The 21,173-nt window shown below is 48.3% G+C and overlaps 1 protein-coding gene across 1 annotated transcript in view; it reads left to right on the top strand.

Moving 5' to 3' along the window:
* The first annotated feature begins 7,573 nt into the window (after positions 1–7,573).
* The window catches only part of st8sia1 (ST8 alpha-N-acetyl-neuraminide alpha-2,8-sialyltransferase 1), a 53,662-nt gene continuing 40,062 nt past the window's right edge, over positions 7,574–21,173 (top strand). Inside the window, exon 1 of the mRNA XM_033039471.1 lies at positions 7,574–8,179. Coding sequence (XP_032895362.1) covers positions 7,998–8,179 — 182 coding nt within the window. The 5' untranslated portion in view covers positions 7,574–7,997. The remainder of the gene's footprint in view (positions 8,180–21,173) is intronic.

The following is a 21,173-nucleotide window of genomic DNA, read 5'->3' on the forward strand; positions in this document are numbered from 1 at the left end:
AATACTAGAACATTAATAAATCATCATTAAGAATCCGAGGGATCACTTTTTCACACAAAGGGTGGCGGGTGTATGGAACGAGCTGCCAGAGGAGGTCGTTGAGGCTGGTACTATCCCAACATTTAACAAGAAGTTAGACAGGTACATGGATAGGACAGGTTTGGAGGGATATGGACCAAGCACAGGCAGATGGGACTAGTGTAGCTGGGACATTGTTGGCTAACGGCCTGTCTCCACACTGTATGACTCTGACTATGACAGACAGACATCACTGTTTTAATTGAGATTTGTTCCATTGGCAACAAGCCAACATCACACTGATAGATAATTATTCTTATTGGTTTATTATTGTCACAACTAAATATCATGAATCTCTCGGCTATTTCCATTTTTGCACCACTGATACCAACTGTGTGTTTGTGTGTGGGGATGCGTCTGTGTGGGGTGGGTGTGGAGCTGTGTGTATGTGTGGGAAGGGTGAAGGTGTGTGTGGGTAGGGGTGTGTGTTTGAGGTGTGTGTGGGGTGTGTGTGGGAGGTGTGCGTGTGTGTGGGGAGGGTGTGGGTGTGTGGGGGGTATGTGTGTGTGGGGGGGGTTTTGGAGGTGTATTTGTGTGTAGGGGTGTGTGTGTGTGGGGAGGGTGTAAGGCATGTGTGTGCGTGTTGGAGGTGTCTGTGTGGGGGGGTGTGGTATGTGGGGGATATCAGTGTGTGTGTGTGTGTGTGTGCGGGGTAGGTGTGTGTGTGTTGGGGGTGTGTGTGTGTGTTGGGGTGTGTGTGTGGGTGTGTGTGTGTGTGTGTGCGTGTGTGTGTGTGTGTGTGTGTAGGTGTGTGTGTGTTGGGGGTGGGGGTGTGTGTGTGTGTGGGTCTGTGTGTACGTGTGTGTGTGTACGTGTGTGTGTGTGTGTGTGTGTGTGTGTGTACGTGTGTGTACGTGTGTGTACGTGTGTGTACGTGTGTGTGTGTGTGTGTGTGTGTGTGTGTGTGTGTGTGTGTGTATGTGTGTAGGTGTGTGTGTGTGTTGGGGGTGTGTGTGTGCGGGGTAGGTGTGTGTGTGTTGGGGGTGTATGTGTAACCCATCCTGTTCCCTGGAATTTGATAACCAGCTCCTTCCTTCACCTTGCTGACATTGAGGGGGAGATTGTTTGTCCTGACACCACGTTACTAAACTCTATCTCGTTCCCATACTCCATCTCATCATTGTTCCTGATGTGGCCCACTACGGTGGAGTCATCTGTAAACTTCTAAGTAGACGGAGCAGCATTGGGCCGCGCAGTTGTAAGTGTGCAGGGAGTATAACAAGGGGCTGAGAACACATCCTTGTGGGGCATCGGTGTTGAGAATTATCGTGGAGTTTGTTCTATCGCCTACCCTCAGTGACTGTGGTCAGTGACTCAGGAAACTGAGCATCTAGTGGCAGTGTTGATTCCCTGTTTCACTGGATCGGAGATGAGTTTGGATGGGATTATGGTTTTGAAGGCAGTCAATAAAGTGGAGTCTGTCAAATGTGTGTTTCCTCCTTATCTAGATACTCCAGGGTTGAGTTTTGGGCCAGGGATATACCAGATGCTGTGGACCTGTTTCAACGATAAGCAAATTGGCTGTCTGGGGGGTGGAGTTTGTGTTCATAAGTCATAGGAGCAGAATGAGCATATTCGGCCCATCAAATCTACTCTGCCATTCAATCATGGTTGAGCTATCTTTCCCTCTCAACCCCATTCTCCTGCCTTGCCCCCACAACCCTTAACACCTGTACTAATCAAGAATCTGGCAATCTCTGCCTTAAAAATATCCATTGACTTGGCCTTCACAGCCATCTGTGGCAATGAATTCCACAGATTCACCACTCTCTGACTAAAGAAATTCCTCCTCATCTCCTTTTTATAGATACGTCATTTTATTCTGAGGCTATGCCTCTGGTCCTAGACTCTCCCACTAGTGGAAACATCCTCTCCACATCCATTCTATCCAGGCCTATCACTATTTGGTAAGTTTCAATGAGGTGACCCCTCATCCTTCTAAACTCCACCGAGTACAGGCCCAGTGCCGACAAACACTCATCATATGTTAACCCACTCATTCCTGGGATCATTCTCATAAACCTCCTCTGGACATTCTCCAATGCCAGCACATCCTTACTCAGATATGGGGCCCAAAGCTGCTCACAATACTCCAGATGCGGTAAAACTCTGTAAACAATATAATTTAAAAAAAAGTTATATCTATATTACTAAAAGTCTGTTCTTGACCGGTTTTGGCCATCTGTGCTGCGATTTACAGAATTCCCCATTCTCTCTGCTGCCCCCGCTGGCGGCAGGGGGGAGGGACTATAAAACCAGGAAGTGGTGTGCCACACACTCTTCAAGATGGAGGAAGGCAGAGGGTCACATTTCTCTGAGCTGTGAATAACACTGAACACATGTCTACTCAAATGTAAGTGCCCTTAGTGGTTCTAAAATGCTTGCAGAATGTGTCTATCTATCTATATTACTAAATGTCTGTTCTTGACCGGTTTTGGCCATCTGTGCTGCGATTTCCGAAAGAACGCCGCCACCTATGGCCGTCATTTTTGGCCACCTCGCTCAGAGCCCCCCTCCGCCGCATGTGTGCCGAGGATTTTTCCCGTCGATTAAAAATTACAGAGATATTAATGTTTTTACAAAATTCCCCATTCTCTCTGCTGCCCCCGCTGGCGGCAGGGGGAGGGACTATAAAACCAGGAAGTGGTGTGCCACACACTCTTCAAGATGGAGGAAGGCAGAGGGTCACATTTCTCTGAGCTGTGAATAACACTGAACACATGTCTACTCAAATGTAAGTGCCCTTAGTGGTTCTAAAGCTTTCAAAAATGTCTATTGGTTCTAAAGCTTGCAAAAAGTGTCTTTATTGGTTCTAAAGCTTGCAAAAAGTGTCTCTGTTGGTTCTAAAGCTTGCAAAAAATGTCTATTGGTTCTAAAGCTTGCAAAAAAAGTGTCTATTGGTTCTAAAGCTTACAATAAAATGTCTATTGGTCTAAAGCTTGCAAAAAATGTCTATTGGTTCTAAAGCTAGCAAAAAAGTGTCTCTATTGGTTCTAAAGCTTGCAAAAAGTGTCTCTATTGGTTCTAAAGCTTGCATAAAAATGTCCATTGGTTCTAAAGAGGAGGAGGAGCCATCTTGGTGAACGGCTGCTAGCAGCAGCCGTCCGTCTTAAATTCGTTTTTTTTCTAGTTTTTAATGTCCTGTTTTTTTGTTTGTAGGGGATATGGTCTTTTAATGTGGGGGGGTAGGTGTTACTTTATTTATAGGTCCTTACCTGGTCGGTGTGGCAGCCTTTTTTCCGGGCTGCCCGTCGACCCGTCGTCGTGGCCTACCAGCGGGCTTGGAGCGCCGTTTCTTGGCGGGAACCACCCAGCACCTCGGCCTGCGTGGCGGCACTGCATTGGAGCACTGGAGCGCTGGAGCGCTGGAGCGGAGCGGAGCGGGCGATGCCTTGCCTGGGTCGCCGCGCTGGAGCTCTGGCGAGCTGGACCGCCGTGAGCAACATCTCCGGGCTGCGGGTTTGCGGAGCGGAGAGGCGGCGTGCGTAGAGGCGGCAAGGCGGCTGTGAGGAGAGCGGTCGACGACTTTTTCATCTGGAGCCTAGGAGCTCCAAACCGGCGCGGCCTTGTCGGCTTCGGCAGCCGCGGGCTCCAACCAAGAAGCGGCCGTTCCAAGTGGCCCAGCCGCCGAAAGGACTCTCCCGACGCCGGGGCAAGACCACCCGGTGAGAACGGCCAGGGACATCGGGCCTCCGTAGAGGCAATTGCGGTGGCCCCAATAGGCCTGACTTTGGGGTGAACATGGGGTGGGGACTGGACATTGTGCCTTCCTCCACAGTGCTATCCACTGTGGGGGGATGATTTTTTTTGTCTAACTGTAGTCTTGTAGGTCTGTGTCCAAGATGGCTGCCGTGAAGAGAGAGTGGACGCTGGCACGAATTGGTTGCCGCTGCTCTCTCTTCACACTGTGTTTTTGATTTTCTGTTTTTGGATTGAATTCTGTTTTTAATTTGTGTCATTGTGATGTCTTTAATTACTTGTTTTACTCCGATTATATGTTTTTATTCCGATTACTATGTAAGGTGTCCTTGAGATTTTGTATGAAAGGCGCCCATTAAATATAAAATTTATTATTATTATTAAAGCTTGCAAAAAATGTCCATTGGTTCTAAAGCCTGCAAAACGTGTCTCTTTTGGTTCTAAAGCTTGCAAAAAGTGTCTCTATTGGTTCTAAAGCTTGCAAAAAGTGTCTATTGGTTCTAAAGCTTGCACAAAATGTCTCTATTGGTTCTAAAGCTTGCAAAAAATGTCTCTATTGGTTCTAAGCTTGCAAAAATATGTCTATTGGTTCTAAAGCTTGCAAAAATATGTCTATTGGTTCTAAAGCTGGCAAAAATATGTCTCTATTGGTTCTAAGCTTGCAAAAATATGTCCATTGGTTCTAAAGCTTGCAAAAATATGTCTATAGGTTCTAAAGCTGGCAAAAATATGTCTATTGGTTCTAAAGCTGGCAAAAAATGTCTATTGGTTCTAAAGCTTGCAAAAAGTGTCTCTATTGGTTCTAAAGCTTGCAAAAAAATGACTTGGTTCTAAAGCTTGCAAAAAGTGTCTCTATTGGTTCTAAAGCTTGCAATAAAATGTCTATTGGTTCTAAAATGCTTGCAAAAAAATGTCTATTGGTTTTAAAGCTTGCAAATAATGTCTATTGGTTCTAAAGCTTGCAAAAAATGTCTATTGGTTCTAAAGCTTGCAAAAAAATGACTATTGGTTCTAAAATGGTTCATACTAGCGCTCCAGAAAGCCGTTTTACTTTTTGGCCATCTTACTCAGTCCCCCTCCGCTGAGTAGATGCAGAGAATTCTTCCCATCAATGAAAAATAAAAGTGTTATTAGTTTTTTTTTAAATGTTGAGAATCTCTCTCCTGTCAATCACTCCATGAAAGCCACACCTTTTCCGGTGGGGGGGGGGGAGAAGGGTTATAAAACCCGGAAATGTGGGTGTGGCTCAGTCTCTGCAAGATGGAGAAGGGAGAGGTCATGACTCGCTGTCTTTAGTGGCTTTGCACCCTACTTCAAATGGTATGAAACTGCACTTGAATTTGGTGGCCTTGCACCCTGCTAGAAGTGGTAAGAAACTGCACTTGAATTTGGTGGCCTTATACCCTGCTTGAAATAGAATTTCAAGGATTAGCCGTGAGTCAACCACCAGCCCACCAGCCGTGAGTGAGTGAGTTGCCACACATTCCTGTAAATACCTTAGATGGTGGAAAGGTCAGAAGCCGTGATGAAGTGGGCTGTGTTGACCATCTTTAGCCGCCTTCTTCGCTCCTGGGCATTCAAGTTGCCATCCAGCAGGATGGAGGAGTTAAATGCTGAATTAAGGAAGCAAGGGGTTGGAGATAACCTTGCCCTCATCGGGGGAGCTGCTGTAGAGATGGTCGACAAGTTCATCGTCATCCTGATCAGTTCTACTCTCTCTGATGAGAGTTCTGTAACACACTCTCGCGCTGCTCTCCCTCCACACACAGGCATTTATTGCTCTATGAAAACCCCCCGAAGGTGCTTTTTTTAAAACACATTCCATGTATGTTTAATGTTGTCACAAGGTAGATAAAAATGCTGGAGAAACTCAGCGGGTGAGGCAGCATCTATGGAGTGAAGGAATAGGTGACGTTTCGGGTCGAGACCCTTCTTCAGATAATGTTGTCTGGGTGTTTTGCCTAAAGATAGGCACTAATACCATTGAAAATTACACTATTGAATATAGAGAATCCATATGTGATGAATTTATAGAGAATGTATGAAGAGCTTTTTGTTTTGTATGTATTTTTTATGCTGATCAAAGTTTATTTAGTAGCAGATGCTTTTGTAGCCTTGAAATTAAAATGTATATAATGATATAATATCTATTATCATGATATATGATGTATAATATTTAATATAATTGCATATTTAAATATATTAAAATATATATGTAAAATATATTAAATAATTAATATATATATATATTAATTAATTTATATATAAAATATATTAAAATAAATTATTTTATATAATATATATAACCATTTTTGCTTTAATATATTTTACGCCACAGGCCTTTATATATAATACAATATTTTATATAAAAGTCTTGTATTAAATATATGTATATTTAATACAAGGTTTTAAATACAAGATCCCCTTGCTCAAACTTATATATACACACACACACACACATATATATATATATACACACACGCACCCATATAAATATATACATATATAGAGCCTTCTCTGTTGCTGCTCCGGCACTCTGGAACACCCTGCCGTTGCACATCAGACAGGTCCCCTCACTGTCCATCTTTAAAACCAGTATTAAAACACATTTATATTCCTTGGCTTTTGACACTGCTTGAGACTTTGCTCCTGTTTTTAGTGCTTTTAATGTTTTTAATTTTATTGTTTTTACTCTTTCGTTTAATGTTTCTATTGTTATGTAATAATCTCTTGTCCATGATTAGTCATGTACAGCACTTTGTTGCAACTGTGGTTGTTTTTAAAGTGCTCTATAAATAAAGTTATTATTATTATTATTATTATATATGTGCATGTGTCTATATATATATCTGTATATATATATATATATAAATATAGATGTGTGTGGGTGTTTATATACTTGCATTCCCTCTTCTCTACCCCTCCCCCACCCAGGTCGCACTAGCTTCTCATTGTCACCCTACAAACTGCTTACAATGGCCTGTTTCCTCCATCATCGTTACTTTTTTTTACAAATCTTTCATTTATTGTTCTTTGTCTTTCCACATCACCATCTATATCTCTCGTTTCCCTTATCCCTAACCAGTCTGAAGAATGGTCTCGACCCGAAACATCACCCATTCCTTCTCTCCAGAGCTGCTGCCTGAGTTACTCCAGCATTTTTGTGTCTATCTCTGTGTATATGTATATATAATAATAATAATAATAATAATAATAATAATAAATAAACTTTATTTCGGACTCAAGGTCCAGACAAGGGACAACATTACATAAAAATACATTGCATATTAAAATCATCATAAAGTACATATAAAATTTTAGTATATCACTTATAAAAGCATCATAAATTATATATTTAAAAAAAAAAACATGAATTAAAATCCAGAATAAAAAGAATGATCAATGTCCTATATACTTATGAAACTTACACAAACACACACACACACACACACACACATATATGTTTGATACGTATATATATGTTGTATATACGTTTTTAAGGGTGTTTTGCCTAAAGATAGGCGCTACCACCGCTGAAGATGACACCATTTGATATTGGAAGAATGCATGAAGAGTTATGTAGAATACACACACGCACACATAACACACACACACACATATATGTATATATATATATATGTATATATATATATGTGTGTACGCCACAATGTTCATTCATCATTTTGTTATATATATATATATAGATAGATAGATATATAAAATAACGGCCTGATGAATGGGCATTGTGGTGTTGTGAGATCGAGGGCGGTGAAAAGACATAGCCCTCCCACTGGAAGACAAGTCAGGAGCGGTAGACGTGTGCCTCCCGCACTCACACACCCACACACACAAGGCTCGCTTTGTGTGGCCAGGCAGCGAGAGCATTGCATCTCCACTCAACGGCACAACAGCCCTCTTTGCATCATGGATGCAGTGAAGTTTTTTTCTTGCATGCGGCAGAGATAACCTCCTCCGAGCTGAGCTGAGCGTGGAACATACTGTATTGTTGTTAGCAATGCGCCGAGGTTAAACAAGAGGGAAGTGAAATATTTATTTTTGTGATTCGCACAGCAGCGACTTGCCGGGGCTGGAGTATTTCAGCTTTAAAGCACTCCAAATGCTGCATTGCTATAAGCTTTCTGATTGTCTGCATCACCAGCGAGCCGGAGGACCATGTGAAGCAGGTCGGGACCCACTGCATCCGCCCGCCCGCACCAAGTATGCAGCCTCGCCGGCTGTGCCCCCGCTCCCGGCTCTCGCTGGCCGTAGCCCTGTGTGTCTTTGTCCTGTGCTGGCTCTACGTCTACCCAGTCTACAGGATACCGGACGAGAAGGAGATCGTCAGCGAGATCCTGCGCCAGGGGAGGTGGAAGCGAAACCAGACAGCCATCGCTGGCTTCAGGTAGGAAAGGGAGAGAGGGAGAGAGGGGGTGGACAATTGGAGGGGAATGTAACGGTACCGCGGAGGGAAAGGGGTTGTGAGCCAGTGAAAAAAATCACAGCGGCAATCTCTTTCCGGATTGAATACAACATTCTCCTTGACTGCATTACTTACATCAAGACCTTCTTGCTGCATTTAACACAGGAGCCCCCTTACTGCATTTATCATAGGAGCCCCCTTACTGCATTTAATATATGACCCCCTTTACTGCATTTAATATATGACCCCCTTGCTCATTAGTACGTCCCCCTTGAACAATTTAATACGACCCCCTTGCTCTATTTAACACAAGACCCGCTTGCTGCATTTAATACAAGCGCCGCTCTGCTGCATTGCATAGAGCCAGGAGCAATGTCCTTTCCACACACACACGCACAGCTCCATTGTAAAGACACACCCACACACATTGAAACATTCACAAACCGGTCTAAAGACCGTCTCTTTATTTAACCGTGCATGTAATGTGCACATACCAATTCAGAGATTTCTGTTTATATGAAATATCAAATACAGCCACGTATTGATATATTTTTGAATATCCAAATATAAGTACGCATGCATGTCACACACACATACTCAAAAAAAAATAAATGTGGGATATGTACGTATACACACACTGATTCAAAGATTCCTCAGTCTATGGTACTGGATTAACTCAGCGGGACAGGCAGCATCTCTGGAGAGAAGGAGTGGGTGACATTTCGGGTCGAAACCCCTCTTCAGACTTCAACACATTTTGTGCACCAACCAGCATCTGCAGTTCTTTCCCACACACTTCCTCAGTCTATGTGTATATACAAATTCAAAATTATATTTGGATATTTTGAATTAGCACATGCACATTTAAACAAAGAAATCTTTGAATCGGTATGTGTATGTGGATATTACACATTATCATATTTTGTATATGATTGTGTAATTATAGATTTATGATATGATTCAAAATATCTATATATAATAAATGGATGTCTTTGAATTTTCATACAGATAGAAATCTTTCAATCCAAAATGGTCATTTATGTATAAATGTGTCATATCTGAATTGTATATGAATTATGTTAAATATGTATACCACCAAATATTCATTAATTCATTCATTCATCATCATTGAAAACATTAGCAACGCAGTGGTGCTGGTTTCCGACGCCAATTTAAAGAATCATGTTTTTGTGCATAATGTGCACAATACACGTGAATGTACACGCACGTGTGTGCAGACAAACATGCACAGGCAGGGGAAGGTGTAGGTTGAATCGAACGTCGTTACAGCGACCAGCTCCCTGCACACATTCTTCTCAAGGTGTAAGTTGTTTATTCCACCCGCTGATGAAGCAGCAAAACTAGCGGGCACATATTTCTGAGGCAGCAGCGGCTTAACTCGAAGAGGATCTGATCTTCCTGTGAACCGCTGTGCCTCGTCTGGAGGACCGTGGAGAGTGATTCGCTTCAGTTTTGTATGTGATTCTACTCGAGAACTTCTAATCATGGTCCATTGTCATTACTTGTATCTCAAAGCTAATCATGGTGCATTCCTTATGGTTGTACCTCAAAGCATCTAATCATGGTGCATTACCTTTAGACGTATCTCTAAGCTTCTAGTTCTGATCCATTGCTTATAGTTGTACCCCAAAGCCTCTAATTGTGGTACATTGTCTTTAATTGTGCCTCAAAGCTTGTAATGATGGTCCATTGCTGTTAATTGTAACCACATAGTCTTGGGTTAGGAAGGGACACCTGATTAGAAGCTCAGCTAATAAATGGTAATTGCGCTTGTGAGTTTTGTTTTCATAAATTGGAGGTCTTACTTTGAAAGCAAAGGCTGATAGGTTACATGTGGGCCTGGATGGTTTCGTTGTCTAATTTACATTCTCTGTGAACACAGTGGCGCAGCGGGTAAAGCTGCTGTTTCACAACGCCGGGGACCCGGGTTCGATCCTGACCTTGGGTGTTGTCTGTGTGAAGTTTGCAAGTCCTCCCTGTGGGTTTCCTCCGGGTGCTCCAGTTTCCTTCCATACCCCAAAGACGTGCGGGATTGGAGGTTAATCGACCCTCTGTTAATTGCTCCTTAGTGTGGAGGGAGAGGATGTAAAAGTGGGGGCAACAAACTAGTATTAATCGGTGATCGATGGTCGGCGTGGACTTGGTGGGCCGATGAGTGTGTTTCTATGCTGTATCTCAATACTACACTAAACTAGTGTATGAACGAGTGATTGGTGGTCGGCATAGACTTGGGGGCCGAAGGTCCTGTTTCCGTGCTGTATCTCTGAACAAGAAGTCTCTTAATAAAATAAGCAATCCAGGCAAATGGGACAGAATGTGCAGGTTGGGCCGAATGGCCTTCCCTCTGACTAGTATCATATATCTGCTGAGTGCTGGGTCCCGCCAACATAGCCTTGGGAAGCACGGTTATCTATTAATGTCCCTGCTTACTGTGCCTTCCAGGGATCTTGGAGGTGAGTGGTCATTTGGTATGTTACACCATCTTTAGCTATGCCGTTTTCTCCCCCAACACCCTGTCTCGGTCCCTCTACCAGGGAAGTGTGTGTGTGTGTGTGAGTATTTGTTTTTAGTTTTAGTTTTAGAGTGTAACGGGTATAGCTTGGACCCAATAGCAGCACAGAATCAGGCAGGTATAGTTGGTAATGAACTTTATTACGATACTGTAACACAGAGTAGTAACACAGGAATGGGTACACCGTACTCACACAGAGGCTCAGGATTGAGCGAGGGTTCCGAAGAGGGGCAGGCAGGAGACGTAGTCGGGGTAGCGGAAGGTCCGGTAACCAGGAGATCCAACACACGATGCAAACAAACCAGCGAGGGACAGACGAAAGGAGAGTCGAAGCCAGGCAGGAAGTCGAGGAGCCGTTGCAGGGATACACCAAACAGCCCAGGAGAGAGGCAGACAGAAACCAGGAGGTACGGGACGAAGGCCGTGGTCGGGGACAGAAGGCTGAAGTGATATCCGGGAAGACGACAGGACGGAATGGTCAGGGGCAGGCAGGTTCGAATCCGTGTAGGCAGTCGGGAAATCGCTGGAGAGTCTTGCATGAATGCTGAGAACAATCTGGCACTGTGTGAACGGTGAGGAGAGTCTATATACCGGGTTAATAGGTGATCAGAGGCAACTGAGTGCAACAGGTGAGGAGAGTTGGGCTGATGAGAGGGGAGTGACAGGCAGGCAGGTGAGGAGAAGGAGGGACCGGTGGAAAAGTACTGGGAGGTGAAGTGGATGAGAATGAGGAGAGGGCAGACTGTGACAGTACCCCTCTCCTCAAGGGACGGCTCCTGACGTCCCAAAACAAAAACAAAAACAATAAAGAAAATAAACCCAATCCCACGCAGAGTTGGGTGGGAGGAGGGGGACCGGAGGAGGGCTAATATTCGTCCGAGACATCCATGTCCGCATCCTCCTCCATGGCATCAGAGGAAAGCTCCGTCTCGTCGTCACTGGGCGCCTCAGACGGAAGAGGGGACAGAGTCTCAGGGGCGGCGACCCCTCTAGGAGTGGCGGACTTGGACGGCTGGTCGGGATGACGCCGGTGAAACTCCCTGATGAGGGAGGCGTCCAGGATGTGTCGAGCAGGAACCCAGGACCTCTCCTCTGGACCGTAACCCTCCCAATCGACCAGGTATTGGAGACCCCTCCCGCGACGGCGGGAGCGCAGGAGGCGGTGCACCGTAAAGGCGGGGCCTCCGTCGATGAGACGAGGAGGTGGAGGAGGAGGGACTGCGGAGACCAGGGAGCTCTCCCGGACTGGCTTTACTCTGGACACGTGGAACGTAGGATGGACCCGCATGGAACGAGGCAACTTGAGCCTCACAGCCGCTGGGTTGATGACCTTCTGGATCTCAAAGGGACCGATGAACTTGGGTGCCAACTTCTTGGACTCCACCCTCAAGGGAAGGTCCCGGGTCGACAGCCACACCTTCTGGCCCGCGAGGTAGGTGGGGGCCTGGGTGCGGTGACGGTTGGCAGCCGTGGCGTAACGGTCCACGGAGCGGAGAAGAGCCGCCCTGGCTTGGGTCCACGTCCTGCGGCAGCGACGAATGAAGGCCTGGACGGACGGGCAGGAAACCTCTTTCTCCAGCGCCGGGAACAGTGGAGGCTGGAACCCGTAGGCACACTGGAAAGGGGAGAGCCCAGTGGCCGAGCTTGTCAGGGTGTTGTGGGCGTACTCCACCCACAACAACTGCTGGGACCAGGAGGAGGGATGCTTGGACACCATACACCGCAGCGCCGTCTCCATCTCCTGATTCTTCCTTTCAGTTTGGCCGTTGGACTGGGGATGAAATCCGGACGTCAGACTCACGGTGGCCCCCACAAGCGTGCAGAACTCCCTCCAGAACACAGAGGCAAACTGGGGTCCCCGGTCGGAGACCACATCGACGGGGAGACCATGGAGCCTGAAGATGTGGAGTAACATGAGCTCGGCAGTTTCCTTGGCTGACGGAAGCTTGGGCAGGGGCACGAAGTGAGCCATCTTGCTAAATCTATTGACCACGGTCAGGATGGTGATGTGACCACGGGATAGGGGCAGGCCGGTAACGAAGTCCAGGGAGATGTGGGACCATGGTCGATGGGGTACAGGCAGTGGAAGCAGATGACCCGCAGGAGCTTGGTGTGAGACCTTGTGCTGGTTGCAAACGGGACAGACGTTGACAAACTCCCGAGTGTCCTCCTCCAGCGATGCCCACCAGAACCTCCGTAGCACCATCTCCTTGGTCCGCTGAATGCCGGGATGACAGGTGAGTCGAGAGCTGTGGGCCCACTGAAGGACGTCGGACCGCAGGGCAGAAACCACAAACAGGCGATCAGGAGGGCATGCGCTGGGTCCCGGCTGGTTCTCCAAGGCCGCCTTGACCTTCTTCTCCACTTCCCAGGTGAGGGAGGCAACCCTGTGCGAGGACGGGAGGATGGTGTTGGGGCCAGAGGCAGGCTCCTCCTTCGCCAAGAACTGTCGAGAGAGGGCATCGGGCTTCACGTTGCGGGACCCAGGTCGGTAGGAGAGGGAGAAGTTGAAGCGGGTGAGGAAGAGAGACCAGCGGGCCTGACGAGAGTTGAGCCTCTTGGCTGACTGGAGGTATTCAAGGTTCTTGTGGTCAGTCCAAACTAAGAAAGGCTGCTCGGTTCCCTCCAGCCAGTGACGCCATTCCTCCAATGCCAACTTAACCGCCAACAGTTCTCGGTTGCCAATGTCATAATTCCTCTCAGCAGGGGTCAGGCGTCGGGAGAAGAAGGCGCATGGATGGAGCTTCTGGTCCCCGGCAGCCCGCTGGGACAGAACAGCTCCCACCCCCACGTCGGAGGCGTCCACCTCCACCACGAACTGTATCTCTGAGTCCGGAACTTGGAGGATGGGGGCCGATGTAAACCGTGTCTTGAGTGTCTGAAAAGCTTCGTTGGCCGCGGCAGACCACCGGAACGGAACCTTGGAGGAGGTGAGTGCCGTGAGGGGTGCGGCCACAGTACTGTAGCCACGGATGAACCGTCGGTAAAAATTGGCGAACCCCAGGAACCTTTGGAGCTGCTTGCGGGAGTCAGGAACAGGCCAGGTGGTGACAGCAGAGACCTTGGCGGGGTCCATCTTGATGTTCCCTTGGCCAACGATGTATCCTAGGAAGGAGACTGACGGGGAGTGAAACTCGCACTTCTCAGCTTTAACGAAGAGCGAGTTCTCCAGGAGCCGATGTAGAACTGCCTGGACGTGGTGTACGTGTTCCTCCTTGGTCCGTGAAAAGATGAGGATGTCATCAAGATAGACGAACACGTACTTGTTCAACATGTCTCTGAGAACGTCATTGACCAAAGCCTGGAAGACGGCCGGGGCGTTGGTGAGGCCAAAGGGCATCACCAGGTATTCATAATGTCCCGTGGGAGTGTTGAAGGCGGTCTTCCACTCATCTCCCTCTTTGATGCGGACCAAGTGGTAGGCGTTGCGTAGATCCAACTTCGAAAAGATGGTGGCCCCCTCCAGGAGCTCGAAAGCAGAGGAGATGAGTGGGAGAGGGTAGCGATTCTTCACCGTGATGCCGTTGAGCCCCCGGTAATCTATGCAGGGACGCAGAGATTTGTCCTTCTTCTCCACGAAGAAGAACCCAGCCCCAGCAGGAGACGAGGAGGGACGGATGAGACCAGCAGCCAAGGAGTTGTTTATGTATTTCTCCATGGCGCCTCTCTCAGGGGCGGACAGGGAGTAAAGGCGACCCCTAGGAGGAGTGGAACCAGGCAGGAGGTCTATGGCGCAGTCATAGGGCCGATGAGGAGGAAGGGAGGTGGCCCTAGACTTGCTAAAAACCTCCCCAAAGTCATGGTACTCGGCTGGGACCCCCGTCAGATCTGGAGCAGAACTGGAGCAGGTGGCCGGTTGAGGAGCTGAGGCTTGCTTCAGGCACACTTGGTGGCAGGAAGGGCTCCAACCCAAGATGACCCCCGTCCTCCAGTCGATGTTGGGGTTGTGTCGCCGAAGCCAGGGGTAACCCAGGATGAGGGGAAGACGGGGAGACTGCAGGATGTGGAACTGGATGGTCTCATGGTGATTACCAGACAGGAGCATGCGCACTGGGACCGTCTGGTGAGAAACAGTCCCCAGGAGATGGCCGTCGAGGGCATTGGCGGGAACAGGTTCAGGCAGGGGAACACAACTGATGCCTAGCTGGCGGGCTAGTTCCATGTCCATAAGATTAATGACACAACCAGAGTCTATGAAGGTGGCGAGGGTGTGAGAACCATCAGACAACAGCAGACGGGCATGACAAAGAGGGCGTCGGGCAGAGGAAAGTTCAGAGGTTCGACTCACCAGTAATTCCTCCGCTACTGGTGAGTCTGGCCTTTTACTGGACACTTGGAGATGTAATGACCCGCCAGGCCACAGTAGAGACAGAGGTTCCCCCGACGCCGACGTTCCCGTTCCTCGGGGGTGAGACTGGTGCGACCCACCTGCATGGGTTCGGGTTGCCTCGACGGTTTCCCCGACGAGGGTAGTCCATCTCCGGAGGAAAACGAGCTTGGGTGGATAGCTGGCGGTCCGCCTGTCCCTGTCGCCTCTCCTGACGTCTCGCCAGGATGCGTCGGTCCAGACGGGTCGTTAGCTCGATAAGCCCATCCAGAGAAGAAGGAAGGTCGTGGGACACCAACTCATCCTTGATATAGTCATTCAAGCCCAGCAAGAAAGCGTCACACTGGGCCGGGGCGTTCCAATCACTCTGACGGGCCCTGGTGCGAAAGTCGATGGCGAAGTCAGCGACGCTCTGGTTCCCCTGGCTCAACCCCAGCAGACCTCCCGCAGCGTCCGGACCCATCGAAACCTCACCGAACACCTTGCGAAGCTCCGCGGCGAAGGCCTGGAAAGAGGAGCAAGCCGGCGTGCGTCGCTCCCATTCAGCCGTTCCCCACAGCCGAGCTCTGCCAGTCAGGTGATTAATGGTAAACGCCACTCTCGCCGCTTCCTGGGCGAAGGTGTAGGGCTGTAGGGCGAAGAGAATGGAACAGTTCGTGATGAATGGGTTGCAGCCCTCCAGGTCTCCAGCGTAGCGCTCCGGGGTTCCCACCCGGGGCTCAGGTGATGGTCCTGGCGGACCGGGAGCTGGTGCTGTCGGAGCCGGAGGCGAAGCATGGGGTGTAGCCTGGGCGAGGGTGGTCGTCAGCTGTTGGACCTGGGTGGCTAGTGCAACCAATGCTTGCTCTTGGTTTGACACAGCCTGTCGAACCTCGGAGTTGGAGGCAGTGAGCATAGCTTCGTGCTGCAGGAGCGTGTGCTCAATCCTCTCGAAGCGGTTTGACGGAGACGTTGTGTGCGCTGAGTCCATTGTTGGCCAGATTGTACTGTAACGGGTATAGCTTGGACCCAATAGCAGCACAGAATCAGGCAGGTATAGTTGGTAATGAACTTTATTACGATACTGTAACACAGAGTAGTAACACAGGAATGGGTACACCGTACTCACACAGAGGCTCAGGATTGAGCGAGGGTTCCGAAGAGGGGCAGGCAGGAGACGTAGTCGGGGTAGCGGAAGGTCCGGTAACCAGGAGATCCAACACACGATGCAAACAAACCAGCGAGGGACAGACGAAAGGAGAGTCGATGCCAGGCAGGAAGTCGAGGAGCCGTTGCAGGGATACACCAAACAGCCCAGGAGAGAGGCAGACAGAAACCAGGAGGTACGGGACGAAGGCCGTGGTCGGGGACAGAAGGCTGAAGTGATATCCGGGAAGACGACAGGACGGAATGGTCAGGGGCAGGCAGGTTCGAATCCGTGTAGGCAGTCGGGAAATCGCTGGAGAGTCTTGCATGAATGCTGAGAACAATCTGGCACTGTGTGAACGGTGAGGAGAGTCTATATACCGGGTTAATAGGTGATCAGAGGCAACTGAGTGCAACAGGTGAGGAGAGTTGGGCTGATGAGAGGGGAGTGGCAGGCAGGCAGGTGAGGAGAAGGAGGGACCGGTGGAAAAGTACTGGGAGGTGAAGTGGATGAGAATGAGGAGAGGGCAGACTGTGACATAGAGATACAGCGCGGAAACAACCATCGCTGGTTTCAGGTTTCGACCCCGACCATGGGTGCTGTCTGTGCGAAGTTTGTACATTCTCCCCGTAAACCCACGCAGGTCACGGGGAGAAGGTACAAACTCCGTACAGACAGCACCCGTGGTCGGGATCGAACCCGGGTCTGCAGCGCTGCATTCGCTGCAAGGCAGCGACTAACTCTACCGCTGCGCCACCGTGCCGTGGGTGTTGAAGAAGAAGTCGCAAATTGGCTGAGGTCCAACAAGGTCAATGGAGAAGAGAATAATCCCTGCTCAAGTTTAGTTTAGTTTAGTTTAGTTTAGTTTAGTTTAGATGTACAGTGCAGAAACAGGACCTTCGGCCCACCGAGTTTGCACTGACCAGCGATCCCCACACACTAGCACAATCCTGCATATGGGGCATCAATTTTGTACAGACAGCACCCGTAGTCAGGATTGAACCCTGGGCTCTAGGATTGTAAGGCAGCAACTCTACCGCTGCACCACCATGCCGCCCCTGACAGCTCGCTCCAGGCACCCACCACATTCTGTGTAAAATAAACTTGTCCTGCCCCGCACATCTCCTTTAAACTTTGCCCCTTGCACCTTGAAGCTCGTCCCTCTAGTATTTGATATTTCCACCCTTGGGAAGAGGGATCTGACGGTCTACTCTACCTATGCCCCCAAAGTCAAGATATTGGATAAAGTGAATGCTCAGTTTTAAATAAGTGGAAGAGAAATAGGTTTAATGTTTCAGATCCAAGATACGTCGTCAGAGCTGGCAAGGAGATAGAATAAGCTTGAGAAACTCAGCAGGTGCAGCAGCATCTATGGAGCGAAGGAAATAGGCAACGTTTCGGCCAGAAATGTTGCCTATTTTCTTCGCTCCATAGATGCTGCTGCACCCGCTGAGTTTCTCCAGCTTTTTTGTGTACCTTCGATTTTCCAGCATCTGCAGTTTATTCTTAAATATTAGATAGAATAAGCTTGTTGGGTTGCAAGATGGGTGGGGACTAGGGTGAGCACACTCAAGATTGAGGCTCTACAATCTCTCATCTCAAGCCTATGCCCACTATGTTCAGAATATTCTACCCTGGGAAAAGGACTGTGACAGTTCACTTTATCCGAGCTCTTGGATTCATCCCTTGTGATCTTGTGCACCTCAATAAGGTCATCCCTTAGCCTCCTCCCTGCCAAAGAAATAAAATCTATGCAAAATCTCCCCATAAGGAAGAGATTTTATAGAGGTGTATGATATTATGGAGGTGTATAAAATCATGAGATGAATAATAATAATAATGGATGGGATTTATATAGCGCCTTTCTAATACTCAAGGCGCTTTACATCGCATTATTCATTCACTCCTCAGTCACACTCGGTGGTGGTAAGCTACTTCTGTAGCCACAGCTGCCCTGGGGCAGACTGACGGAAGCGTGGCTGCCAATCTGCGCCTACGGCCCCTCCGACCACCACCAATCACTCACACACATTCACACACATTCACACACAGGCAAAGGTGGGTGAAGTGTCTTGCCCAAGGACACAACGACAGTATGCACTCCAAGCGGGATTCGAACCGGCTACCTTCCGGTTGCCAGCCGAACACTTAGCCCATTGTGCCATCTGTCGTCCCAGTAATAGATCTTGTAGATACTCTTGCCCAGAGTAGGGTATTCGAGAACCAGAGGACATAGGTTTAAGGTGGTGGGGGAAAGATTTAATAGGAATCTGAGGGGTAACTTTTTCTCACAAAGGGTGGTAGGTGTATGGAATGAGCTGCCAGAGGAGGTAGTTGAGGCAGGTACTAATGCAACATTTAAGAAACATTTAGACAGGTACATGGATAGGTCAGACCTAGAGGGAAATGGGCCAAATGGAGGCAGGTGGGACATGTTGGCTGGTGTGGGCAATTTAGGCCGAAGGGCCTGTTTCCATGCTGTATGACTGATTCTATGTAACTGAAGTCCGCAAGCCCAGGTAATATCCTGGTGAAGCTCTCCTGCACCCTTTCCAATTTAATGATGATCTTCCTGTAGGTGGGCGATCAGAACTGCACAGAGTGTGGTCTTGCCAAAGCCTTGTACGGCCACATTGTGACATGGCAGCCTTTGTACTCAGTGCCCTTCCCAATGAAGGCCAGCGGGCATCTTCATCTTCTTCACCACTCTGTCCCCCTGCTCTCTCCTCTTGTAGGGACCCATGCACCACAGGTCACAGTGGGAAGAGGAACTGCAGATGCTGGCTTACACCTGAGATGGACACAAAAAGCTGGAGTAACTCAGCGGGTCAGGCAACACCTCTGGAGAGAATGAAAGATATGCAAATAGGGACGATGATCAAGGAACGGTGGAGCTCACAATGGTCCATTGTTGGCTGTGGGGTAGGTGATAACGAGTTATACAGATAGTGAAACTCAACAGGGCAGTGAAACGACAAGTATAGTGGGGGGAGGGGCGGAGAGAGAGGGGGTGCAAGGGTTACTTGAGGTTAGAGAAATCAATAAGACGAGAGTGCTTTCAGAAAGTTGGCTCACCTTTAAGGCTGCACCATGTTAAAGCAGGAGATGAGGTATTGTATCAGACGGAACAATTAGAGTAAGCATGAGAGGCTGAGTTGATGTTGAAGGCTAACGGAAGCTTGTGTTGAGTCATTGTTCTCTTATTGGAAGCATTGCAGCCAATGAATTCCCTTACCACCACTGGCCTTTCAGTCCTGTCCTCCTCCACTGTCAGAGTAATACCACAAGCAAATTGGAAAAACAGCACCTCACATTTCACTTGGGCAGCTTGCACCCCAGCAGTATGACTATTGATTTCTCCAACTTCAAGTAACCCCTGCATTCCCTCTCTCTCCGTCCCTCTCCCATTCTAGTTTTCTGGCTTGTTTCTGTCCTCCTGATTAAGTTTTACATTGCATGCCCCGTTGTCACCTTACCCTCAGCTAACAATGAGCCATTCTACATTTTCCTTATCATCGTCTGCTTTGGTCTATATTTTCACACCGTAACCGTCCATATCTCTATGTCTCCCTCTCTCCCCCCTCTCAGTCTGATGAAGGGTCTCGACCCGAAACTTCACCCCTTCCTTCTCTCCTGAGATGCTGCCCGTCCCGCTGAGTTGCTCCAGCATTTTGTGTCGATCTTCGGTATAAACCAGCATCTGCAGTTCCTTCCTAACGACCGTGAATGCTCTGTAAACTCCCTCAGATAGTAGTGCGATGAATGGAGTAGGAGCACACAAGGAACTGCACATGCTGATTCACAAAAGAAAAGACCCAAATTGCTGGAGTACCTCTGGGTCAGGCAGCACTGTCTGGAGAACGCGGTTAGGCAACGTTTCAACCTGGAATCTCTTCAGACCTGAAACATCACCTATCCATGTTCTCCAGAGATGCTGCCTGACCAGCTGAGTTACTCCAGCACCTTGTGTCCTTTTTCAACCTATCACGCCTATGTCAGGTGCTGTCATGTTCATAAGCTTACAAGTGATGGGAGCAGAATTAGGCCATTCAGCCCATCAAGTCTCCTCGGCCATTCAATCATGGCTGATCTGCCTTTCCCTCTTAACCCCATTCTCCTGCCTTCTCCCCATAACCCCTGACACCTGTACTAATCAAGAATCTATCAATCGCCACCTTAAAAGTATCTACTGATATTACAGTTATACAAGACATTGGAGTAATGTGTTCTCGATGTTGCCAGAACTCAGCCTTGAGTTATAGGGAGAGGTTGGGTTGGGTAGGCTAGGACTTTGGTCATTGGAGTTCAGAAAACATGTTTCCAGTTGGGACTTTTCTACAGACTGATTGTAGTCAGGAGGAGAAAGCTGGAAGAGAGGTGGAACGAGAGACAAAGTCTGGCAAGTGATAGATGGGGGGGGGGGGGGGGAGGGGGGTGTATTATTGGTGGACGGGTGGATAAAGACCAGAGATGATAAGACAAGAAGTGAGATAAGGAGATGATAGAGAAGGTGTGAAATGTGAAGCCAGTGTTAAACTGTGTTAAAGCAGCTTAAAAATGCCTTCCGATCCCCTCCAGCACTGCTCTGCTGCAGAACAGTGTGCTTTGTTGAAGGTCGTATATTAATTGAACTTTGTATAGGAGGAAGGGGAAGGGGGATGGGGAAAATGTGTGCACATCCTTGGGGGGAGAGAGGAAGATGGAAGAAAGAGAGAATGATGCTTGTGATAAAGTTCCTGTACCAATGTCGGACGATATAGACTTCTCAGTGAAGGTTACCCTGCCAAACACACTGCCAAATGCCATTGCCAACGCCCTAAGCCTTGCAGAGCCACCATCTCCGATGCACTTGAGAGGGATGGTTAAGATGCAACACTGTAGATGTTGCTTTGCCTCCAGTACTTCTGTGGGAAGCTGGATGACTCGCAAAGATCACACATTAGAGGCACAAGCAACTGCAGGTGCTGGAATCTTGAGCAAAGTGCTGGAA

Source organism: Amblyraja radiata, chromosome 21, assembly GCF_010909765.2.
Source record: "Amblyraja radiata isolate CabotCenter1 chromosome 21, sAmbRad1.1.pri, whole genome shotgun sequence".
Classification (NCBI taxonomy): domain Eukaryota; kingdom Metazoa; phylum Chordata; class Chondrichthyes; order Rajiformes; family Rajidae; genus Amblyraja; species Amblyraja radiata.